At 40.8% G+C, this 27332-nt stretch overlaps 1 protein-coding gene across 3 annotated transcripts in view; it reads right to left on the bottom strand.

The window, feature by feature from the left end:
- Positions 1 to 1727: 1727 nt before the first annotated feature.
- The window catches only part of LOC149456583 (solute carrier family 22 member 6-A-like), a 97015-nt gene continuing 71410 nt past the window's right edge, over positions 1728 to 27332 (bottom strand). For all 3 annotated transcript variants that reach the window (XM_089684785.1, XM_089684786.1, XM_089684787.1), the window contains exons 10-11: positions 4623 to 4826; positions 1728 to 3515 (exon numbers count right to left, since the gene is read on the bottom strand). In XM_089684785.1, coding sequence (XP_089540911.1) covers positions 3431 to 3515; positions 4623 to 4826 — 289 coding nt within the window. In that variant the 3' untranslated portion in view covers positions 1728 to 3430. The remainder of the gene's footprint in view (positions 3516 to 4622; positions 4827 to 27332) is intronic.

Here is a 27332-nt window from a genome sequence, read left to right as displayed (position 1 = left end):
GCTGATACTATCCATGATCTGAATGTAACCTGTATATGTTATCATTGTGCTTCTTTTCCAAATAAAAATTGCTTTTGAAAAAAAAAAAAAAATTAACTTTTCAAGTTATAAACAACACACTGATGCAATTTCAGAGGATACACATGCTGCTCCAGTCTGTTCCCCAAAAAAACATTATTTCCCCACTGAGCTCTAACATGTTGATGCTTGCACAGCATAGAGAAGGTGAGTTTGAAGTGTCAATTCAGTGGCTTACAAGATCATTTTGATACAAGCTTTATGATTGTAATACAATGTTAATATGCACCGAAATCTGCAGTGTGTGTAATTGTTTTTATTAAAAGATCTAAAAAGATTTAAAAGACTCATAAATGTATAATATTCAAAATGGTGTAAAAAAGGAAGCAATCATATAATATTATTCTGCTAAAAGAAGTCAGGGGTTGGTTGATGATATAAAACCACTAGCTAGGAGAAACTAGAGAAATATACCCACACAAAATACGTCCAAACCCTAGGTTTGAACAGGGATATATGAATGCAGCATCATTTCATTGGACCAAAATTAACATATATCCAAACTATAGGGATGTTCAGGTATGAATCCATTCTTGTAAGTGCTACTTGGATAACCTAGGGTGTAACTTTCAAAATTTAACTAATAATAATAACTTTAACAAAATGGGAGGAAGATCTAGGTGGTGTGGTAACTGTCACCAGATCTAGATCTTCACCTCTATGAGCTCAGTAGCGGCCTTGATTACTTAGAGTTTGTCAAACAGAAAGTACAATTGCTCACACTTGGTACCCAGAGGTTAAAAGATTTTGGTCTAAGGTCAGCCAGCATACACTGTTATAGGTTTACATTTCACAATGGACCCATTAATACCCTACTGCAGGGATGTAAACTGCAGGGATGTAACCCAACCTAATTTAAATTACTTCAACATTCAACACCCCTCCTGATTCTCTTCTTTCTTTTGTTTTATTTTCCTTTCTTCTTCTTTTCTGCCCTACATATACAGTATTCTTGACTCTCACCCAGAAGCTTTCCCCATACTTTGAATGTATAGTTAGATCTTGTTGCCATCCTTACCACATAATACCAACAGTCTACAAGGACTATACACGATGAGAATATCGGACAAATTATTGTCCGTTTTTTTTTTCTTGCATGCTAGTCTCATACCGAGAATGAAGAGGTTACTAAAGTTAAGAAAATTCTCGTAAGAGAATACAACTTCCCGCAATGATGTAATGTATTGTATTGTAATGTGTTCTCTTGTTTCTGAGCATGTGCAGTCTTGGTCCCTCGATTTTTTTACGGACAAATACTGTACTGATTAAACGAAAATTGTTCATTTTTCTGTCATATGAGAACATTTTTTGTGCTCATCCCTTCCGATACTTTTGCATGAACTGCCATGATCAGCTCTCAAAAGCTGTGTACTAACGACCAGATTGTCAGACGATTGCTCCAAAAGCAGCCTTTTTCATCCAATTTTCTCATCTTGTGTACTAGGCATTGCTGAATACTCTTCTGGCTTTTTACTGTACTAAATGGAGAGTGACTTTTTGTTCCAATTTATGTAGAAATGGCGCTTCCTGGTGATATTTTCCCCCTACTGTTAAAATGTTTCTTTTGTATTATTCTTGTCAGTACTTGTTCTTACTGTCAACTTGATAAAACTAATAAAATCCTATATACAAAAAAAAATACATTCAAATTGATACATCTCTATTTATTCAGAGAGGCCAGATTTTTTCATTTATTGCACAAATTCATTGTAAATCATTGTAACATATATTACTGAGCTTTGTACTCCTTTAAAATGCATCCAAGAGCTAGGGCTGTTTTCAAACCATGGGGCAATCTGAGCTCCAGTATGGTTAAAGCTCTAATAAGCAAAAGTTTTGAATGTTAAGAGCCCTATCCCATAGCAATCAATAAGAATCCATTTTGTACTGGTCCGACTTCAAAAGAGTAATTCTGTTTGGTTGCTGCACTAAGAATATTCTTTTTTGAAAAAGGCTGTTGCTCTTGGACACAGTATAAGCAAATCCTTCGATAAGACAATACATTTCTCTGGGAAATGCAAACAACACTCATGCACACTTAGCAGTGTTAAATTCACCTTATACAGTATCCCCCCAAGGTGCACATAGGGCAAGCGGTGTGTTAGTATACATTGCAATTTGAGTTCCCCAGTGATGTGTATTGTTTCTGTGTAGGACATGTATGTGTTTTGCACCCAGGGGTAGTTATACAGCCTTTAGATATGCAGAAATGCCTATGTGTATAAGCTTTAAAAGATTAAATATCAACAGAATTCATTCAGAGAAAATTATTATTGAGCAATCTATTTGATCAGACATACAAAAAAATGGCGTTGAAATATTGCTCTGTCACTTCATACTGCATAGCTAAAACTGTTAGTAATTGCTATTGTCCTTGGTGCACTGCACCATAATCTGTATGGGTAACTCCTACAGCCTTTCCACTTCCATGTGAATAAACCTGACTTCTGGTGATAAAGTAACGAATTAAGTGGGATTTTAACCAAAAGCAATATGGGCAGTCCTATGTTTCTCGTTTTTATACTTAAATATTAAATGATGTTTATTTATAAAAAAATATACAGGGATGTTTTAATGCACATAATAGGAAGCAGGATAAAGAGATGGCAAAGGAAATTGGTTCTTTGTACATTATCATCTTCTGTGACCATGCCAGCCTTTTTGGATTCTGCAGCAAGCCCCCTCTTTGGATATGAGCAGCGATGTGCACAATGCATGGATTATATTTCATACATACTCTCACACACCTTAAGATAAGCAGTATACCTTATGGTTGCTTTCTCTTTATGCAACTTGTGAAAACTATGGTATTGTTGTGTACATTATTAGAACTAACTAGTGGATTTAATACAGCTGCTCCAAGCGTGGTTATGGCCACAGCTGCATGCCCGTGGGCCAACAAGCAGGATCTGTGAGCCTCTGCATATTCTTCCTGAGCCTATGAAAGCATCTGACAATTATCATCCAAATAAAGGCATATGAACAATATGAAGAGGATTCCAAGACAGTTGATCAATGGCCTGCTGCTAGACATTCCTCTGTACCTGTGACAACATCATTACTACAACAAGCTTTACATAGTTCATCGAAGTGTAGGTTTGATTAAAGGCTTAGGGTGACTTGGTTGGGCTACTGAGATTTTTCCAAAGTGCAGTACCGACATTGCACTTCCAGAAGGGAAGAATTGGCTGTAAAGACATATCACATAGTGACCTGCTACTTCACATGGTTCCTCTGTCTTACAGTGTTCTTGCTGCTGTTGCTGACTACATCTCGTTAACCCACCTAAGAATTGGGGTAAGTAAATCAAGGCATTCCTGGAGGTTGTCAGTCTTTGATACCACTTTTGATGTCATACGACCTCACGCACAGGGTTGGATTTCACTGTCTGTAGAGGCACAATCTCCTTTTTCTCCTCTTTCACTGGGGCATTTTTGCTGTATTGACATAAACATGATATTTTAAATAAGAAGTATGTGACCCACTCCTTTACAGTTCTACGTATTTTGTAAGTACCTTAAAGCGATAGTAAACGCTACTAAATGAAAAAAAAAATTTCCCCTGCAAGGCAATGTCATAATGTGCTAGTATGCATCACATACTAGCACATTATATGAAACTAACCTTAAAATAAAGCTCTCCAGTGGTGTGGTGTCACCACTGACAGGGCATCCATCCTCACTAGGTCCTTCTTCTGGGTTTGCATGCTCTGGAGGCTTGAATGGCTGAGCCACAATGATATCACCACGCATACGCGTGGGAGTCACTTTTTACGGCACACAGCTCTGAAGGAACTGCAAGGGCATGCCATTCCTTCAGAGCCCATGTGCCTGTGCTCTACACAGGTAAATATCTCCTGAATGGTGCATGTTGGGGAGATATTAAATGGACCTGCAGGTAAGCCTTATTAAAAGCTTACCTGTAGGTACAAGTTAAAAACAGACTTTACTACCACTGTATAATTTGGTAGCATATAATAATTGAAGAACCTACTTCAGATGCCACAAAAAGTTTACAAGCATTTAAAGTATAAGTAAACCCAAGCTTTTATTTAAAAAAATACCTGGTGATCTTATCATGAAGGTCATTGTTTAGGCACGTCCTGTCTCCTGTCTTCCTATTCTGCCTATTCAACCTGTCACAAGGGCTTCAAATGGAGACTACAAGTGGACTTTTGAAAACACATTGGAATGGATTTACTACAGGCAAGACCATGCACTGTGCAAGTGCAGTTGCCTCAGAGCTTAGTAAATGAGGGAAACTCTGCTGAATTCCATCATCCAATCATGTGCAAAATAAAAATGGCAATTGTTTATGATACCTAGTGCTTTATCAAATTAAATGCCATTCATTTAGGGTTTACATCTACTTTTTTTGTCCTTTTTTTCCTACCATTTTGCCTTGTTTCTTCTGTAACTCTAGGTAGTCTATAATATTCTATTCATAGTATTGCAGATTGTTGGACTAAATATAGCTATGGAAGGAATAATGCCTATGATACTGCTTAAATTCATAGTATGTGAAAGCTTCGATACTGTACTTACATTTCTTCCACCTCTTCAATGGTGTCTGGCAGTGGTTTGTTAACTGTTTCAGGTAAGAAATATACTAGTAGTCCAGATAAAATTGGTGCACCCCCATATATGACCAGTGGTAAGAAAGGAAAGAATTCACTCAGCATCTTCACTAGAGGAGCCACAATTCCACCCAGACGTGCCATGGTACTGCCCAAACCGAGTCCACTCTGTCTGAAATTGATACATTCATTAGTATTTTGTAGAGTGGCATTGTAATACATTGGTTAAAGAGTAATTCCACTTTTAGTGAGAAAAAAACATTCCCCCTGGGGATCAATGTACGGTACATTGCAAGGATTTTAACAAACATTTTTTGCAGATTCCTACCTTTTTACTTCTGAAGAAATGGCTGTGCAGTATGTCTGTGTCCATGTACAGGGAAAATCTGTATGGGAATGGTTTTGTAATTATCAGCCAGCTGCTGCACCTGCAGAGCTGTAATGAAGAAATTGGCAGAGTCTGCATCCCTTTAGACCTGATTTCCCTTTGGGAGTATCTCACCAAAAATGATATTTTTTGTTGCAGGGGATGCTCATAATCTGACTTGCATCTCAGAGCAGATGTTTGGGAAAATCAGTAAGCCAATCATACAAGCAGGAAATTATATGTCTGGAGGATGTTCTGTACACAGTCCGTGTACAGAATGCCTCTGGATTGCCATACTGCATTGTATTTTATGAACTATTACAGCCCACAGATTGAAAGGAAAAGTAATGTTTAATAACATTCAATTACAATATGGCTTGTCGCAATTGTATATGCTGTATAATTTTTTTGTATTCATTATTTTTTTCCCAAGAAAGTGGAGTTACCCTTTAAGCAAAATAGTTCAACACAGGGACAACATAACCCAAGATATTTCTGCATAGAAAAATAATACTGTGTGTATATATATATATATATATATATATATATATATATACATATACACACACACTCACTAGCCTGTTTATTAGGTACACCTGTTCAATTGCATGGTAACACAAATTGCTAATCAGGCAATCACATTGCAGCAACTCAATGCATTTAGGCATCTAGCTATGGTGAAGGCGACTTGCTGAAGTTCAAACCAAGCATTAGAATGGGGAAGAAAGGATATTTAAGTGACTTTGAATGTGGCATTGCTGTTGGTGTCAGATGGGCTGGTCTGAGTATTTAAAAAACTGCTGATCTACTGGGATTTTCACACACAACCATCTCTAGGGTTTACAGAGAATGGTCCGAAAAAGAGAAAATATCCAGTGAGCGGCAGTTATGTGGACAAAAATGCCTTGTTGATGTCAGAGGTCAGAGGAGAATGGACAGACTGGTTCAAGATGATAGAAAGGCAACAGTAACTCATGTCAATATGGACCAAAATCACAAGGAATGTTTCCAGCACCTGGTTGAATCTATGCCACAAAGAATTAAGGCAGTTCTAAAGGCAAAAGGGGATTCAACCCAGTACAAGCAAGGTGTACCTAATAGAATATCCAGCGAGTGTACATTTAAATACAGTATACACAAATGTGGGTATGTTGAGAAATTGACAACACAGTCTAGAATTGTATATCTCATATAGATATGCAGTACACTGGAATTTTTATTTTTTGCTACTTTCATGTGTGGAGTTAAAATTATTGCCTGTGTCCTAACCTTCCTGTTCTCTTTCTGAGTTCTTACTTAATACATGGTTTGAGTACTGTGGACGACTTGTTCATCAACTACTAATAAAAATCATTCAATAGTGATTTATAGGAAATGTTAGTACTATGCACTGGCATATCTTGGTGCAGAACCGCGAGTATTCTTATGCTGTACAGATGTAATTCCTAAGGCGCAAATGGATATTGTGTCCCAAGGCAATTAGCTACAAATACAGCATAAAATAACTACTAATTATAAATTAGAGATAATACTAATATTGACTGTCACCACATCTACTTCCACTTTCCATACTGCCTCTGCATAACTCTAGCCGACATTTGCTCTCACAAGACACCCAGGTACCACCACAGAGCCCTTCTTTCTCCATCTACACCTACCATCAGCCCTGAAGAATGGGGGAGGCTTATCTCCCAAAATGCATTGGCTGTATCTGTATACTTGTTATTTTCAATACACAATTGGAATCCTTCTATCAAGTGTGGCATCACTCCGGACACTGGGCACTCCTGTCTCTCTATTCAAATATCTCCAGACTTATCTCTAAATATCAAAATAAATGCTAGTTATATGCAGTGGCAGATCCTAGTGTAGAACTGAGAGTATTTGGATAAAGCATGGCTGCAGAAGAAGGAAATAAACAGAACAATGAGTTAGCTTAGTGTTGAGGCTTTGTGTGGAGGTTACATCATGCTAGGGTTAGGCATTATGCTGGTAGGTAAAGCTCTAGGATCAAGGTTAGAGTTAGGTTTTATTAGAGAGGGTATTTGTTAAAGAGGTATTAAATCTGTAAGCAAACAATTATTATACAATATTGCAGCTTATCAATTCCTAAGCTTCATTCACTCTGGCTATCAAAAACGCCACGTTTAAGGATTTTTGGCTTTTTTTTTCTTCATTTAAACACCCCATCAGGCTTTTACAGGCAGTTAGAGACAGACACATTTAAAGGCAGAAACAATAAACATGGAAAGGAGCATTTTGGCAGAAAAACACCTGAGATGCCTACATCAGCCTAAACGTGCCTAAACACTAGGTGTGTTTAGCGTTTGAGCACTAATTCATTTCAATGGCCAGAATAAATTAATATTCTGGCCAGAGGAATGAGTGGCACGCCTAAACACATTTGCAAAACATGGCTTTAGGCACTTTTTTAAAGCTGTTTTTTCTCCTTTCAGGAGAAAAGGCATTCAGAAGAACTGGGCAAACACCCAGTGTGCATGAGACCTGAGATATGATGGCTGCAGTAGTTTTCTTTTTAAGAATTTTAAAAATGTATTTTCACCTGGTGATCTGGCCAGTACGTCTGTTGTTTTTCAACATAACAAGTTGTTCTACAGATGTAGTAGTTACAGGGCTCAGATAAACCAGTTACTACTGACTGGAGTGCATACGATGATCATTTTTTATTCATTTATGTAAAACCTTTATTCCAAAAGGAAAGGAAACTGCTGTAACTGCTTTTAAAGTGTTCAGCTTCAATTTGTTAGTGTATTTAAATATGCTAGTAGAGGGGTGTCAAACTCAATTTCATTGCAGGCCACATCAGTATTATGGTTTCCCTCATAGGACCAGTTGTATATGTAATACTAGATGTTGAGATCACCCCCCCCCCCTTACATCAGATGTCAAGCACCCCCCCATCAGAAGTCAAGAGTCCCCCACCCTCCCTTACATCACAGTGCACCCCCTTACTTTATTCTGCTGCCAGGAAAAAGCTGGGGGCAGATCTGGGAAGCAGGAAGTGTGGGGTCTGGAGGAGGACCAGAAGAGGGCTGGAGTCAGCTGCTGGAGTCTGAGACCAGGGGAGGTAGTGACACAGGGGTGCTGCAACTGCACAGAGAAGGGCAGGATCTGGCCAAGGAGTTCTGTGCTCCTCTCTGCTGCTGACTGCTGAGACAAGGCGGGGTGGAGACGAGGGGGGTGCCGCAGAGGTGTGAAGACCACATGAAATGGCAAGGCGGGCTGGATTCGGCCTATGGGCCTTGTGTTTGACACACATGCGTGCTAGTACATATAACACTCCCCTCCCCCCAGACTGACAATGCTGCAGGATGTGTGTTACTGGCCAGATCACCAGGTAAAAACAGAGGGAAAAACTCTAAGAAAAGGAAACGAATGCATCCGCCACATCTAATGATTGGTAATCTGCAATATATTCCATTTTAGGTTTTGAGTTTATTACCACTTTAAGGTCTTACATAACAGGTTAGGTTAAGAGTAAAAGCTGAACTCTGGGATAAACAAATCATGTCCAATTACAGGAGTCATGTGTATTCTTACTTGAATCTTGGTGTTTTCTGTTTATTTTTTCCAGATCTGTGCAGTAATATAGCATAAAACTTTGCCTTTGTGCAGACATGTCCTGTAATCAAGCCACTGACACTCTCAATCCTTGTGTAGGGTGACTGGTCTTGTATCCACCCCCTTCTGTAGTTTTCTACAGGCAGCCTGCAGTGGGTGGGGCCTACTGGGCCACTCCGACAATTCTGCTCTCTGCACATGCTATATGCAGCATAATGATGATGTCATTGCTACTTTTACAAATTGATAAATAGGTTTGCAAAGCCATTTGGAGAACACAAAGTAGATTAATATATTTTTTATTTTTGAGGTACCGTATTTTTTGCTCCATAAGACGCACCTGACCATAAGAAGCACCTAGGTTTTAGAGGGGGGAAACAAGTAAAAAAATATACTGAACCAATGGACTGCAGACATAGTACAGGAAAAGGCCAGAGACTGCAGACATAGTACAGGAGGTGACCAGAGACTGCAGACATAGTACAGGAGGTGACCAGAGACTGCAGACATAGTACAGGAGATGACCAGAGACTGCGGATATACTACAGGAGGTGACCAGAGACTGCAGACATGTGGATGTACTACAGGAGATGACCAGAGACTGCGGATATACTACAGGAGATGACCAGAGACTGTGGACATACTACAGGAGTTGACCAGAGACTGCGGGCATATTACAGGAAGTGACCAGAGACTGCAGACATAGTACAGGAGGAGACCAGAGACTGCGGACATAGTACAGGAGGTGACCAGAGACTGCAGACATGTGGATGTACTACAGAAGATGACCAGAATCTGCAAACATAGTACAGGAGATGACCAGAGACTGCGGATGTACTACAGGAGATGACCAGAGACTGCAGACATAGTACAGGAGATGACCAGAGACTGCGGATATACTACAGGAGATGACCAGAGACTGCGGACATACTACGGGAGTTGACCAGAGACTGCGGACATATTACAGGAGATGACCAGAGACTGTGGATATACTACAGGAGATGACCAGAGACTGTGGACATACTACAGGAGTTGACCAGAGACTGCGGGCATATTACAGGAAGTGACCAGAGACTGCAGACATAGTACAGGAGATGACCAGAGACTGCAGACATGTGGATGTACTACAGGAGATGACCAGAATCTGCAAACATAGTACAGGAGATGAACAGAGACTGTGGATGTACTACAGGAGTTGACCAGAGACTGCGGACATAGTACAGGAGATGACCAGAGACCGGGGACATACTACAGGAGTTGACCAGAGACTGCGGACATAGTACAGGAGATGACCAGAGACTGCGGACATACTACAGGAGTTGACCAGAGACTGCGGAAATATTACAGGAGATGACCAGAGTCTGCAGACATAGTATAGGAGATGACCAGAGACTGCGGACATACTGCAGGAGTTGACCAGACACTGCGGACATAGTACTGGAGATGACCAGAGACTGTGGACATACTACAGGAGATGACCAGAGACTGCGGACATAGTACAGGAGATGACCAGAGACTGCGGACATAGTACACGAGATGACCAGAGACTGCGGACACAGTATACGAGATGACCAGAGACTGTGGACATAGTACAGGAGATGACCAGAGACTGGGGACACCGTACAGGAGATGACCAGAGACTGCGGACATACTACAGGAGATGACCAGAGACTGCGGACATATTACAGGAGATGACCAGAGACTGTGGACATATTACAGGAGATGACTAGAGACTGCGGACATAGCACAGGAGATGACCAGAGACTGCAAACCTTTGGGGAGCGGGGGGGGGGTGAGTACCCGAATTCGACAGGTACCCACTCCCCACTCCCACTTCTGCTGCAATCGCCTCTCTCCCCAAAGTCTTCTGGGACCCAGAAGACCACTGGGCCATTCACAAAGCGCATCGCTTCTCTCGCATGCACAATGGGCACCCGGCTGTGAAGCCGCAAGCTAAAGATGATGAGTGGATGAGGACACCACTGGACCGAGGAAAAGGTAGAACCGAGGAGCAGGTTCTGCTGCACAGAAGAGCCGAGCAGCCGGCCCGGTATTCTAGCACGGCGGCGAAGGGGCGGAATACTGGGCCGGCCACTCCATATTCGCTCCATAAGACGTACAGACATTTGCCACCCATTTTTTGGGGGGGAAAAAGTGCGTCTTATGGACCAAAAAATACGGTATATATTTAAATGAATGTTTCTGTCCCCAGAGATTAAGCTTAAAGGGCTGAGGCAGAGAGAGGGGTAAGTGTTAGAGGTTCAGATTTAAATAATAGGTTAGGAGTCAGGTGCTGGGAGGGGTTATTAGGTGCTAAGTTTTTCATTTAAAGGTTAGATTAAGTGTTAAATGGTCAGATGGGGGGAAGGGTCGGATGCTAGGAGGTACTTCCATTTTAGGGACACTTGGCAACATTCTCTGTGCACCTCCCCCCAGCCCCAACAATACTTACCTAAGCCCGATCTCAATCCGGTGCAGAAGAGCAATGGCTCGTCTAGCTCACTCCCTCCTCATTGATTCAAAGACAGTAGCAAGAGCCATTGGCTCCCGCTGTTGTCAGTCACAGCCAGTGAGAAAAGAGAAGGGGGTGGCTGAGCCCTGCTTTGTGTGTTAATGAACACACAGAGTAGGGCTCAAGAGCGAGCATGCTTGGATGTCCCCATAGCAAGGTGCCCCAATAGCAAACGGCTTGCTATGGGTGCACTCAGCAGGGGGGAGCCAGGAGTGCCGGAGGGTGACCCCAGAAGAGCAGGATCAGAGCTGTTCTGCGTAAAACCATTGTACAGAGCAGGTAAGTATAACATGCTTGTTATTTTGATAAAAAGTCTACCTTTAATATCACTTTAATTAAACTGCATTCACTTTAATCCTCTCGTCATGTGAAAACAAAATGTCTATTTACTTTCCTTTGTGCATAATTAGGTCCTTGGAGTGAAAAAAGAAGAATATTCAGAATTGTGGCATTTTTAAGCTGCTTTACTAAAGAATTTGAGTATATTCACTGCAATTATCCAATCACCAATGTGCACATGTAATAACCAATCCAGAATTGTGTAGTGAATCTTTACACTTTTTATTTTGTGATCATTCTCAAATTATTTAGTAAATAAGCCCCATTATCTCATATTTTTTACAAAATGAGGCTAACTTACTAAAGGGTTAAGAATGTTCACATTATATATTGTGTGAATGTTTGCTTCAATTATTCAGTAATTTGTAATTTAAAATAAGTAGACATGGATTTTTTTTCACATCATTGGATAATTGAAGTAATGCTTCAAACAATTTATTGTGTGAACATTCCTAAATCCTTTACTCAGTCAGCCTCAGAGCATGCTAAAACTTCAAATATTTTACAGAATTTGTCAGAATTCTGACATATTATTTCATAATAATAATGTAAGATATTATCTCAGTAGTTTAAGAAATTAACTCAGAACTCTGATATCTAAAAATTATCAGTGATTTTTTTTTCACTTAGCCCTTTTTATCCCTCAGAAGATACCTTTTTTAAACAGCAGGTACCTTTCAAGTTTAGTGATTTTGAGGTGAGCTATATGTTACATCTGTAGGTAATGTGGCGTGGCATTGGTTTACATCTGCCATGTCATCAAAGACTATAGCATACTGGTTACATTTTTCCAACCCACTGATCTCCTACATCAGCAATAATGTCCTAACAAGTTCCCAATTGCATTAATTTACTGTATGGCATTTTCTCTTCATAGCCAGCCATATCTTAACCATTCTTATTATACACTGCTCAAAAAAATTAAAGGAATACTTGGAAAACACATCAGATCTCAAAGGAGATCATGGAAATCAATGGAAATATCATGCTGGATATCTATACTGATATGGACTGGGTAATGTGTTATGAACGCAAGGATGTCCCATCATTTGATGGAAATGAAAATTATCAACCTACAGAGGATTGAATTCAAAGACACCCTGAAAATCAAAGTGAAAAATGATCCAGCAGGCTAGTCCATTTTGCTGAAATTTCATTGCAGCAACTCAAAATGGTACTCAGTAGTTTGTATGGCCCCCACATGCTTGTATGCATGCTTGAGAACATCGGGCATGCTCCTCATGAGATGACGCATGGGGGTTTATTTACTAAAGCTGGAGAGTCCAAAATCAGACTCCCTTCTGCATAGAAACCAATCAGCTTCTAACCTCAGCTTGTTCAATGAAGCTTTGGCAATGAAACCTGGAAGCTGATTGGTTTCTATGCAGAAGTGAGTCTGATTTTGGACTCTCCAGCTTTAGTAAATAAACCCCATGGTGTCCTGGGGTATTTCCTCCCAGATCTGGACCAGGGCATCACTGAGCTCCTGGACAGTATGAGGTGCAACCTGGTGATGTCGGATGGACTGAAACATGATATACCAGAGGTCTTCAAATGGATTTAGGTAAGACAAACATGGGGGCCATTCGATGGTATCAATTCCTTTATCCTCCAGGAACTGCCTGCATACTTTCACCACATGAGGCCGGGCATTGTTGGGCACCAGGAGGAACCCAAGGCCTACTGCACCAGCGTAGGGTCTGACAATGGGTCCAAGGATTTCATCCCGATACCTAATGGCAGTCAGGGTGCCATTGTCCAGCCTGTAGAGGTTTGTGCGTCCCTCCATGGATATGCCTCTGAAGACCACCATTGACCCACCCCCAAAACGGTCATGCTGAACAATGTTGCAGGCAGCATAGCATTCCCCATGGCTTCTCCAGACCCTTTCACATCTGTCATATGTGCTCAGGTGTGAACCTGCTCTCATCTGTGAAAAGCACAGTGCGCCAGTGGTGGACCTGTCAATTCTGGTGTTCAATGGCAATCGAGCTCTGTGGTGCTGGGCAGTGAGCCCAGGGCCCACTAGAGGACGGAGGAGTTTTTGATTGGTCAGAGACATTAACACCAGTGGCCTGCTGGAGGTCATTTTGTAGGGCTCTGGCATGGCTCATCCTGTTCGTCCTTGCACAAAGGAGCAGATACCGGTCCTGCTGATGGGTTAAGGACTTTCTATGGCCCTGTCCAGCTCTCCTACAGTAACTGCCTGTCTCCTGGAATCTCCTCCATGCTCTTGAGAGTGTGCTGGGAGACATAGCAAACCTTCAGGCAATGGCACGTATTGATGTGCCATCCTGGATGAGTTGGACTGCCTGTGCAACCTCTGTAGGGTCCAGGTATCGCCTCATGCTACCCAGTAGTGACACTGGCCCTAACCAAATGCAAAATTAGTGAAAAACAGTCAGAAAAGATGAAAAGGTAAAAAAATGTGAGTGGCCTCCACCTGTAAAACCATTCCTTTTTATGGGGGCTGTCTCATTGTTGCCCATCTAGTGCACCTGTTAATTTCATTAACACCAAAAGCAGCTGAAACTGATTAACAACCCCCTCTGCTACTTAACTGACCAGATCAATATCCCAGGAGTTTAATTGACTTGATGCTAGACTCTGATTAAAAAGTGTTCCTTTAATTTTTTTTGAGCCGTGCATGTTTGTAAACTAGAACACATGAAACTGAATGACATAGCAATTTTGCCTAACCACTTTACAACCGTGCTATATCTGAATGCTGGCTACAGTGCGGCTGCTCAGTTCTGGGAGGGCATCATATGAACGCCCCCAGCGGCACGCACCCGGTGCTGTCAGTAATCGCTGTGTCCTACGGACACAGCTGATCACATGACATGGTAAAAGGGCAATCACAGCGGCCTTTCACATGTGATCAACTGTGTCTAATGACACAGCAGATCACAAAGTAAATACAGTTGCCAGTTATTGGCAGCACTTTCCTCATGCAGTTACAGGATAAGGAAAGTACTGACGATAACCGGCAAATGTCACAGAGGACATCCGCATTGAATAGTGCCCAGCAGTGTTGCCCACCAGTGCCCAGCAGTGCTACCCACAGTGCCCATCAGTGCCACCCATCAGTGCCCAGCAGTGCCACCCATCATTGCTGCCCAGCAGTGCCACCCACCAGTGCCCATCAGTGTCGCCAATCAGTGCCCAGCAGTGCCACCCATCATTGCTGCCCAGCAGTGCCGTCCAGCTGTTGCGCCCAGCAGTGTCACCCATCAGTGCCACCCACCAGTGCCCAGCAGCACCACCCATCATTGCTGCCCAGCAGTGATACCCAGAAGTTGCGCCCAGCAGTGCCACCCAGAAGTGCCACCAGTCAGTGCTGTCAGTCAGTGTCACCCATCGGTGCCCATAAGTGTTGTCTATCAGTTCCCATCATTGCTGCCTATCAGTGCCCATCAGTGCTGCATATCAGTGCAGCATCATCAGTGCGTCCTCATGAATGCCCACCAGTGCCGCTTCATCAGTGCCACCTCATCAGTGCCCATCAGTGCTGCCTATCAGTGCAGCCTCATCAACGCACATCAGTGAAGGAGAAAATTACCTGTTTGCAAAATTTTATAATAGAAACAAAGAAAAACTTTTAGTTTTTTTAATTTTTTGCTCTTTTTTTGTTTGTACTGCAAAAAATAAAAACCCCAGTGATGATTAATTACTACCAAAAGAAAGCTCTATTTGTGGGGAAAAAAATTATAAAAATTTCATATGGGTGTTGCATGACTGTGAAATTGTCATTCAAAGTGCAACAGCACTGAAAACTGAAAATTGGCCTGGGCATGAAGGGGGTAAAAGTGCCCGGTAGGCAAGTGGTTATTATCAAGAAATTTTATGACCCTGTTCTGGTTTTTTTTTGTGTTTTTGTTTGTTTTTTTCAATGAACTATTGCCTTAGGAATGACATATTGATGGCTCCTAAGAACAGACAGAATAATCTGTGAGCCTCAGAAAACTGGGGAGTAGTGAAATGTGCATTCTGCTGTGAATTAGAGCAATCTCTTGACTGTTGAGGGTGAAGCCTGCCAGAAAAGAGATGTTTATTTAATGTATTTTAAATGTATAACGTGTACATATCGAGAAGTTACTACACTCAAAGGTCTTGAATAAGTTATTATATGCTGTTAATAAATTATCACTTGTTCATTTATTCAGAACCCACAATTGCAATAATTCCTTTGTATATTCTCAAGTAAATTTCTGCCATCAGAGCTAGTTTACATTCATTCTGTAATCTACCATTAAGTTTAGCCACAGCTTACATGTCACATATAATGGATGTCATCACATGAATGCAAGACTTCTGAAGGGAATGCAGTAGTCCTATACAGAACTTTACAGGTCTCTTAAGTACAAAAACCATTAGCATGAACAAAGAAAATCAAACCAATAACATAACTTATTGAATATCTTCAATCAGGAGCAACAGTATAAAAATGGTAAATTGTACAAATTGTAAAGTGCTCCTAGATATTAGATGACTTGATGAGTTGTGACCCAACTGTTTTCGACTTGATGATATGATGATTAAAATGCACCGACCAAGGCTGACCATAAATGGATTGCATTTTTTTTTTGCTTTTTTTCTTGATCAGCCAGTGTGCTGACCAAAAGAAAACAAAAACACAAGCGAGACAGAAGGGGGAATCCTCCCTGTTGTGCTATGGTATTCTGATCAGCGCTGCAGCTGGTTGTTTGCAACAGATGATTGAATGAACGTTTTCCAACACTTCCATTCAACAAAAGTCAAACATGAGATTGACTTCTATCAAAAGGGAAAGGCCATAGAATAATCAAAATTCCCTACTGAACTGACCAAATTCCAATCCATCTATGGCCATCTTAACAGGGGAAAATAGTGTTAGTTTAGCATAGATTAGTGGTCTAACAACAACCTGTTACTGAATGTTTGTGTTTAGGGAAACATTGGTTGGAACAGAAACCTAAGGGCAGTAAAATCCTATAATGGTTGCTGACAAATGTTATGCGTATATACATTTTTAAATGTATATTTAACATAGTATACATATATTATACATACAATAATGATCATTTTAAACTATGATTATTGGGCAACACAGTGGCTAAATGGTTAGCACTTCCATCTGGCAGTTACTAGAGGTTGTTGGTTCAAATCCCAACCACTGCACCACCTGCCTGGAGTTTGCATGTTCTCCCTTTGCCTGCATGGGTTTCCTCTGGGTACTTCAGTTTCCTACCATACTCCAAAGACATGCTAGTAGGTGAATTGGCTCCTGTCTAAATTGGCCCTAGTATGTGTATGTATGAATGTGAGTTAGGGACCTTAAATTGTACATCCTTTGAGGGTTAGGGACTGTTGTGAATATACAATACATATGTAAAGTTCTGAATAAATTGACAGCGCTATATAAGTACATAAAATAAATAAATACATTTATAAAACTTGCATAGCATCTTATTTTTACAAATAATCGCTTAATACAGGACCCTTTGTAATTTTCAGTTATAGACAAATGTTATCTAGAATGTATATATATGAACATATACCGTGTACTGTCATGGATATATATGTATTTGAGGTATGCATATACTGTATACGGTCTGAGCAGATGTACTTAATGTAGGTGTAGCAGTAAAACTTTGCAGACATTTTCCCTTATGCCTAGCACAGATGAGAAAATTGGATGAAATAAACTTTTGATCTTTTGAAACTTGACTGATCGTCCAATAATGTGATTATTAGTACACAGCTTTTGAGAGCAAATCACAACAGTTCATGCAAAATTTTCCGAAGGCACAAGTACGAAAATATTTCTTGTAAGATAACAGAATGAACGAATTTGGTTTAATCAGTACAGAATTTTTGTGTAAAAAAATAAATGACCACGTATGCTCGGAAATAAAAGAATACATTACAATAGAATACATCATAGCGGGAAGTTGTATTCTGTTTTATGAGAATTTTTGTAATTCTAGTAATCTTTAGTATAAGACTAGCATGCAATAAAAACTTATGATATTCATCTGTTATTCTCATTGTGTATACCAGGCCAAACTAAATGTTTTTATTATTTTGGGAGGATTTAGGTAAAAATAAAAGTTCATAAAAGAATTGCCTGTTGATGAATGGCAACATGCTTGAAAGGACATTTGGTATCAACTAAAGATTCCTCCTTCATGGTCTTATAAAGTGTACTGTGAAAACAACAATCAGCAAAGAAGAACTTTAATGTGGTGATAAAAGTCCTTTTCATGGGAGTGACCCAAGATGGAAAGGGGGTTTAGAAGTGACTACGGCAAGCTATAGATTATGAGACGAATTGCAAGAAAGCTGATGAGCCGATCCTGCTGGAAGAATGCAATGATTACTGCTAGCGGCTATAGCAGGGGTGGGCAAACATTTTGACTTGAGGGCCGCAATGGGTTCATATATTGGACCCGGGGGTCGGACCAAGAGTAGATGAATGATGTGTATGTGTCATCCATAGTAAGTATAGTAATATTCCCCCATAGTAAGCATAGTAATTAATCCCCCATATAGTAATTCATCCCCCATAGTAATTCATCCCACATATAGTAATTCATCCCCCATAGTAATTCATCCCCCATATAGTAATTCATACCCCATATAGTAATTCATCCCCCATAGTAATTCATCCCCCATATAGTAATTCATCCCCCATAGTAATTCATCCCCCATATAGTAATTCATCCCCCATAGTAATTCATCCCCCATATAGTAATTCATCCCCCATAGTAATTCATCCCCCATATAGTAATTCATCCCCCATATAGTAATTCTACCCCCATAGTAATTCATCCCCCATATAGTAATTCATCCCCCATATAGTAATTCATCCCCCATAGTAATTCATCCCCCATATAGTAATTCATCCCCCATATAGTAATTCATCCCCCATAGTAATTCATCCCCCATATAGTAATTCATCCCCCATAGTAATTCATCCCCCATATAGTAATTCATCCCCCATATAGTAATTCATCCCCCCTATAGTAATTCATCCCCCTATAGTAATTCATTCCCCATATTAATTCATCCCCCATATAGTAATTCATCCCCCACAGTACTATTCCCCCCCAAGTAGTAAGCCAAGTCCCCCTGTGTCAATTCACTTACCTTTGCTCCGCGCGTTCCTCTCGCCGTGTTCCCGCGCCGTTCCGGTCTTCAGGGCGGACTGTGAGAGGAGCCTAGCTCCCCTCACGTTCCTCACGCTGCCCTGCCTACACACATTATGACAGCCGATGTTTGCCACGCTCCGCAGGCCGGATTAAAAGGTCCGTAGTTTGCCCATTGCTGGGCTATAGCCATTGGCAGTAATCACATGCTAAAAATCCAACATGCTGGTTGAACCCAAGTGGATCGTGGATCGACTTGGGTACAATCAGCCTGCTCATAGATGGATCGAATATTGGCCAGTCCCTGCTGAGATTTGATCCATCTGTGGCCGGCTTAGAAGAATGGGAGTGCTAGAAAGCATTAGGAGCAAGGAACCCAAAAAAAGACTGGAAGCAAATAATGCTATAGATGGAACTGCGTAAGGAGCTTTGATGGATTATAAAGGGAAAATAAGCTTGATGTTTATTTGATTATTTTTATATAAATATTATTTTGCATATAAGACTTTGCCTAGACTTTATGGGGTTTTTTTTATTTGTATCTCTATGTAGAAGTGTTTTTCAAAAACTGCCTATTTTAATTTTGTATATACAAGATAAAATTTTATATCTTCTGCCAACAGCCACTTGAAGGAAATTATACAGCCACATACTAGGAAATGTTTTTGTTGATCGGTATTCATATTTTAAGTACTATCAATACTCATTTTCTTACGCAATGACACTAAACTCACAGAGTATTATGTATTTTCTAAAATTAGCGTTAGGCGCAAATATTTTCTTGCAGACCTTTCTCTGTCAAGTTGAAACATCATACTTCTCAATCTAAACTGGACAGGCAGGTAAGGAGAATTAGGGCGAATAAGTCCATCCTCTGGTTCATTGGTCAAGATGTCCATTAATCTTAGTGAATAAAATGTAGCTGTATTCACTTTGACTGTACAACCATAAAAAATATAGGGATTTCATATTGTGCATGATTGAAGTAAATGCTGCCTCACCTTATTCCCGAAACTTAGTAACAATCTCTTCATTCTTATTTAGTAAATCAATTTCATTCAATTTTGTGAGTAAATCCAAGCTTAAGCTATTTAGCTCTGCAAACAGCTGGCTAAAGGGAGCCTAATGGTCTATTTGTTGGTTCTAACTGTAAAAACTAAGTATTTATTTGCAATATTACATATTTATCTTGCAAACTGAAAAAAAAAAATTCATAAATGTTATTTTTTGTTATTGTAATATATATTCAACTATTATTGACAATAAATGGAGACATGCACACAACTTGCAATATTTGACATTTATATTTGCTATATACAGCATCTGATTCTATGTTTAGTGGTCTATGCTTACAAAAAAAACATACTGTTATGTGTAGGAAAATGTTGTCATCCACATTCACAACTCAAAATCACACATTTATTCTGCTCATGGGCTCTTGAATCTTGTTTGCCTAACTGTAAATACTATTTTTTGCTTCTTTGTATAACCAGTGTGTAACCTAGATTCACTGGCTTTTTGAGCAGCTATCAGGCTTGGTCCAAGCATTACATCACTTCAATACACTGTATCTGTGCAAAGCTAAAAACGTCATGCAAAAGGTCAACTTGTTATACATCACAAGTAACCAATGAAAACAACTGTTCAGCTATAAGGAAAATAACAAAAGCTCAACTACAAGAGTTTTCTTTCAACAGAACTGAGAACATGAGACAGACTTGCTATGAAATATTCAGTAGAAGAAATATATCCTGAAGAATTGTTTGTAAAATGCTTCAAACCCCTCAGCCCACTTACTTTTCCTTTTATGAAGTCCATTATGGGACTACAGATTTTGAATGTGAAAAGTTATCCCTGAGGGGACTATAGGCCCATCTTAATGCCCCCTAATATATTATTCATCTGAATACATGAGAGCCTTGTTGTTTAATGTGCTATTGGTCTCCTACTATGATCCGCCATTGGCCCCTTACTTTTTTGTGATGTTTAGATGCCCAGAACAAACTTAGCACTGTTCGTTGATGCCAGTTAACTTGTCAATAACTCTATGACCAATTTGCCTGTCTACATAATCTTATACACTATATATATATATATATATATATATATATATATATACACACACACACACACACACTTTTTCATTATTAGCTTTTAACACTGTAACTGTAACATGCATACTGTCATGTTTTGACTGATATGGCCTTTGCAAGTTGTGAGGGTTATTGCATGTGACCACTAGGATAGCTGTCGTAGTGATCATGTACCATGGTGATCTTTATTAGAGACTGGAGCTGTCATACAAAGTACAATCAAACAGATAGAAACAGACACTTATTCCTACTGCTAGCTGTCAAACAGGGAACATAGATTACCATTACCTCAGTACAGGGCATCATTCTGAGGGCATTTATATATACATATTACAGTCAGGAAGAGACTCTTGCATTATGGTCATCTGTAAATTAGGTGTGAATTCATAGTGTTATAAATGCATATTAGAGTTGCCAGGTCTACTAATCATCTAACAATATATATATATGTGTGTGTGACAAACTGCACTGTTACTGTTTGCAGGATGTTGATTGACCACAAGACGGGCATGTTTCAGAGTTTAGCTATTACAGATCTGAGTATAGCAAAGCATTGTTGAGCTTGTATGCTGAAGGTAGGACTGTTGTGCATGGACAGGCTGAAAGCAGACTACACTTCCTGGAGGAGCTGGCGAAGGGGCGAGAGCCTATATAATCAAAAGCCCGGGAACTTCCTGGAGGGAGGAGAGAGACTGTGCGAGGGTGAGGACATTTGCTGGACACTGGCACTGGACTCAGGGAGCTCAGGGTGTTGCTGACAAGCAGGAGAGTCGACCCAGCAGGCAGACAGATCATGGAATCCTGGCCGGTATCGATTCATTTTCAGAGGGACCAAGAGGACAAGCAAAGGGGCTTCCAAACCAACAGGCCATACTTCACTCTGCTAAGACTACAGATTTGGCAAGAGGGTTCCATGACCAAAATTGTCTCCAGTTACCAGTTACTTCAGTGCAGTACACTTTGTATCACAGTCTAGCACTTGAAATACAGACTTCTTAGCCCAATTCAGTACTGCTGCCTAAAGCTCTAGTGTTTCCCCTCCCCATTGTTCTGAACACAGTACTCTTCTTGCTTGGGAGACAGTAACACTGTTAATATATCAACTTCAAAACATTACAGCTTTAAAAAGGAACTTGCTTCAACAAGCCAGTTTCCTAATTATTGAAATACAAATTTTACTGAAGTCTACTCCTGCCCCTTTCTTATCAATATGAATATGTGCCTTCACTTCCTACCACAAAGGGACCCTTTCTAGTTCCGATACCACCAGGTAAGGATAGTTTCCCTACTACTGTGCCTTTTCTTCTTCAGGAAATCGTGCTCTCAAAAAAAAAAGGACCTCAACCTTAATGTGCACCAACTACGGCCCCAACAATAATGCAGAAGAACAGTTTTTATATTCTGGGTCTCTAGAGGTAATCCCTGTTCTCAGTCACTGAGAACCCAAAAGTGAGTTAGCCCACATTCTTGATAGCTAATTTATGCTCATTTTGGAAAAGATATCTCAGTGCAGGAACTGGCATTTAATTTCTGGTTCTGCAGGACATTTTGGGTTTGTTCTAAAGAGGTACTGTGCTTGATCATTTGGCTGAGTGTCTAACATTTCTACACGCTTACTGTTATCTCTTTTGTGTTTGTACTATTGTTTACTATGATCTCAGTACAATCAAAATATTGGTTCACCTTAATCACTTGCCTACCGGGCACTTTTACCCCTTTCATGTTCAGGCCAATGTTCAGCTTTCACTGCTGTTGCACTTTGAATGACAATTACGCAGTCATGCAACATTCTACCCATATTAAATTTATATTATTTTTTTGACACAAATAGAGCTTTCTTTTGGTGGTATTTAATTGCCACTAGGGTTTTTATTTTTTGCACTGTAAACAAAAAAACAGCAAACCATTTGAAAAAATTTGTTTCTATTATAAAATGTTGCAAACAGTTAATTTTTCTCCTTCACTGATGTGCGCTGTTAAAGCTGCAGTGATAGGCAGCACGGTTGGGCACTGATAGGCAGCACTGATGGGCACTGATGAGGTAGCACGAATAGGCAGCACTGATGGGCACTGATAGGCTGCATGATGAGGTGGCACTGGTGGGAATTGATGAGGAGGCACTGATGATGCTGCATTGATATTCAGCAATGATGGGCACTGATAGGCGGCACTGATGGGCACTGATATTCTGCACTTATGGGCACCGATGGGTGGCACTGAATGGCGGCACTGACTAACAGCACTGACTGGCGGCACTGACAGATGGCACTGACTGGCAGCATTGCTGGGTAGCACTGATGAGTGGTACTGCCGGGCACTGATGGGTGGTACTGCTTTGCACTGCTGTGCACCAGTGGATGGCACTTCTGGCACTGATGGGTGGCACTGCCAGGCACTGGTGGGTGGCACTGCTGGGCACTGATGGGCGGCATTGCTGGGCACTGATGAGCGGCACTGATGATCAGGGCACTGGTAATCAGTGCCCTGAGTATCAGTGTGGGTATCCTCTGTGAAATTTGGTGGTTATTGGCAGTACTTTCTTCACGCTGTGACAGTGTGAGAAAAGTGCTGCCAATAACCAGCAACTGTATTTACTTTGTGATCTGCTGTGTCATTGGACACAGCTGATCACGTGATAGAAGGCTGCTGTGATTGGCCTTTCACCATGTCATGTGATCAGCTGTGTCTGTAGTCTGCCAGGTGCGCGCCGCTGGGGACGTGCTCTGGGAGGACGATGCCCTCCTAGAACTGGACAATCGTGCTGTATCCTTCTTTCGGTTATAGCACAGTTGTAAAGTAGTTAAACTGTGTGATTACTTTGTGTTTCAGAGCCAGGGGATTCTCCTGGGCAAAGTTTCATGATGTCAGCAGTGGTTATGCTTCCAAATCAAGCTCAGAACAGGCAGGGAACCCAAAAATACTTAGTGTCTCTTAAGGGGGTAGCGCTATATATATATATCATGCTGGATATCTATACTGATATGGACTGGGTAATGTGTTAAGAACGTAAGGATGCCCCATCGTTTGATGGAAATAAAAAATTATCAAGCTACAGAGGACTGATTTCAAAGACACCCCAAAAATCAAAGTGAAAAAATGATGCATCAGACTAGTCCATTTTGCTGAAATTTCATTGCAGCAACTCAAAATGGTACTTAGAAGTTTGTATGGCCCCCGCATGCTTGTATGCATGTCTGACAATAATAGGGGCATGCTCCTAATGAGACACTGGATGGTGTCCTGGGGTATTTCCTTCCAGATCTGGACCAGGGCATCACTGAGCTCCTGGAAAGTCTGAGGTGCAACCTGGCAGCGTCGGATAGACCGGACATGATATCCCAGAGGTGTTCTATTGGATTTAGGTCTGGCGAGTGAGGGGGTCATTCAGTGGAATCAATTCCTTCATCCTCCAGGAACTGCCTGCATACTCTTGCCATATGAGGCCAAGCATTGTCATGCACCAGGAGGAACCCAGGACCCACTGCACAAGCATAGGGTCTGACAATGGGTCCAGGGATTTCATCCTAATACTTATTGGCAGTCAGGGTGCCATTGTCTAGCCTGTAAATGTCTGTGCATCCCTCTATGGAAATGTAGCCCTAGACCTTCACTGACCCACCACCAAAACGGTCATGCTGAACAATGTTACAGGCAGCATAACATTCTTTGTGGCTTCTCCAGACCCTTTCACATCTGTCACATGTGCTCAGGGTGAACCTGCTCTCATCTGTGAAAAGCACAGGGTGCCAGTGGAGGACTTGCCAATTCTGGTGTTCAATGGCAAATGTCAATCAAGCTCTATGATGCCGGGCAGTGAGCCCAGGGCCCACTAGAGTATGTCAGGCTCTCAGGCCACCCTCATGAAGTCTGTTTCTGATTGTTTGGTCAGAGACATTCACATCAGTGGCCTGCTGGAGGTCATTCTGTAGGTCTCTGGCAGTGTCTCATCCTGTTCCACAAAGGAGCAGGTACCGGTCCTGCTGATGGGTTAAGGACCTTCTACAGCCCTGTACAGCTCTCCTAGAGTAACTGCCTATTTCCTGGAATCTCCTCCATGCTCTTGAGACTGTGCTGGGAGACCCAACAAACCTTCTGGCAATGGCAAGTATTGAAGTGCCTTCCTGGAGGAGTTGGACTGCCTGTGCATCCTGTGTAGGTCCAGGTAGCGCTTCATGCTACCAGTAGTGACACTGACCCTAGCCAAATGCCAAACTAGTGAGTAGGGAAAAAAATGTCAGTTGCCTCCACCTGTAAAACCACTCCTGTTTTGGTGGTCATCTCATTGTTGCCCATCTAGTGCACCTCTTATTAATTTCATTAACACCAAAGCAGCTGAAATTAACAACTCCCTCTGCTACTTAACTGACCAGATCAATAGCACAGGAGTTTAACTGAATTGATGCCATACTCTGATTAAAAAGTGTTATTTAAATTTTTTGAGCAGTGTATATACACACAAACAGTATGTGTGTGTGTGTGTGTGTATATATATATATATATATATATATATATATAAATATATATATACTGTATATATGACCTAAACTGTATCTAGCTGTCCTATCTGTGTAGCTTTAAATAGCAGAAAATGAATTTCTTCCTTATTCCACTTTCTACAGCCTCAGAAATCTCCTGTGGAGTATTTAGCCAGGGCTGGGAGCAGGATAACTATGACATCACATATCAGATAATGACGAGCAAGTCTGTAATGTCCGAGGATGTGAATTATATTTTGTGAGTATAGGTCAATCTTTTTGAGATAATAGGAATAATAGGAACAAATAGGAAGGACTGCATGAAAAGCTGAACAAAATAGTGCCATAATAGGAGAAATTCAGACTGAATGAGAATTTAAAAGAAAGCTAAGTAATCATGCCAAAAAAAAAAAAGAAAACAACAAATAGAAAAAAATGTCAAGGATATATGTTGGAGAGAATAATCGTGGACTCCACAATAAATATACTCAATGATGAGACCTATGAAACAAATGCAAGAGTCACTGAAGAGGGATGTTGTTATTATTCACTAAAGATAGTTAGGAGATCAAGGATTTTGTAAAAAAAATCTGAAATTCAGATTTATGGAACTATTCCTAAACCTATTGTTATGTATGCAGCACATATCTGGGTTCTAAAAGCAGAGGTGGACAGACTAAATACAAAAGACGGGTTTTAGGGTGCATTTCTGGAGGGAGGCTGATTAACAGAGAATTTAAAATGAGGAGAAATAGAGAAATACAGCTATGAATATTCTGTTCATAGTCATGTATAAAAGAGGATGGCATTTTACATGCATTCTGTGAAATAAGGTAAAAGACCTTCTGGATGTAGCTCCCTCCCAGCCCCCTCTTATACTCACCTAAGCCCCATCTTGGTCTAGTGATGTGCATGAGAATTGCAGTTCTCCCAGGTCTCTCCCGCCTCGTTTGCTCACACAGCAGCGAGAGCCATTGGCTACTGCTGCTGTCAATCACAGCCAGTGAGCCAATGAAAAGGAAGCAGGGGGCAGGACCGAATTGCACTGTGTGCAAGAATGGACAAAGGCCATTCAGAGGAGTGCGGCTTGGGAGCGAGCCTACTCGAGTGCCCCCCGTAGTAAGAGGCTTGCTATACAGGGCTGCTCTGTGCAAAACCACAGAGCAGGTAAGTATAACATGTTTGTTATTTAAAAAATAATGAATTACAACCTTTAGAATCACTTTAAATACTGTATGTATTAAATAACCAAAAAGGTGCGTGTGTGTGTATTTATATATAAAAAGAGGGATAGAGTCCCTTTAATTTGTTTTTGTAGATATGAGTCATTTTAGAAATATAATATTACTGGTAAAATACTAATAATGCAAAGCATTTCCCTTCTAATTTATTTATGTCTTTCTTACCCCCATTACCACCATGTTACTTTCTTTTACTATCTTGCATAAAATTATTGAAAAGTGTAGAATATGAGATTGGCAGTAGCAAAACAGTGGCACTGCCTGTTAATATTTAACACATTGCTCTGATATTAAAAATCAAACTGCTTTTTTTAATAAACATTTAAATTGGATATGGTATCAGATGAAATCTCTAAAGCACAAGTGCAAATCCTGGAGAGTGAGGAAGTCTGGAACTCTGTCTGCCACAACTACACAGATGTCTGGAGTGACTCTCTAGGGAAGAGATCATTGTCAGTTGGGATACAGTAAACCGAGAGATGCAGAGATACAAACACATGGGGCATCACAGCATAGCCAGAGAATATGGGCCATGCAGACAGTACAGCTGAGCAGAGTGATACAGGACATGTGGAAAGAAAAGCTTGGCTAAATATGCAGCAGAGCATAATACATTCTCTTAATAAAACTGTGTTATTCCCCATCTGAATTCTATTGCAATGAAAACCTTTTACGCCATGAACCTTGGCTGCCTTGTATTTGGCTGATATGGGTTACATCTTATCCAATTCATGGACGATTGCTGCACCTCTTCATTTGTTTTAAGTCACACTATCAAAGTGTGCCTGTTTCGGAACAGACAGGATTGGGCATCATACAAAAAATGGAATATGAGTAGGAGAGGAGTGCAGAGGGTATGGCATTGGCCAGTATGTGTAAGGGGAGGGGTATAAAGTGTGTGATGGCAGGCAGTATGTGAAGAAAAAAAATGTAGAGGAT

The sequence above is a fragment of the Staurois parvus genome, unplaced genomic scaffold (assembly GCF_062004578.1).
Source record: "Staurois parvus isolate SC_StPar_1 unplaced genomic scaffold, SC_StPar_1.0 ptg000356l, whole genome shotgun sequence".
NCBI classification, from domain to species: domain Eukaryota; kingdom Metazoa; phylum Chordata; class Amphibia; order Anura; family Ranidae; genus Staurois; species Staurois parvus.
This window is presented reverse-complemented; position numbering and strand designations above follow the sequence as displayed.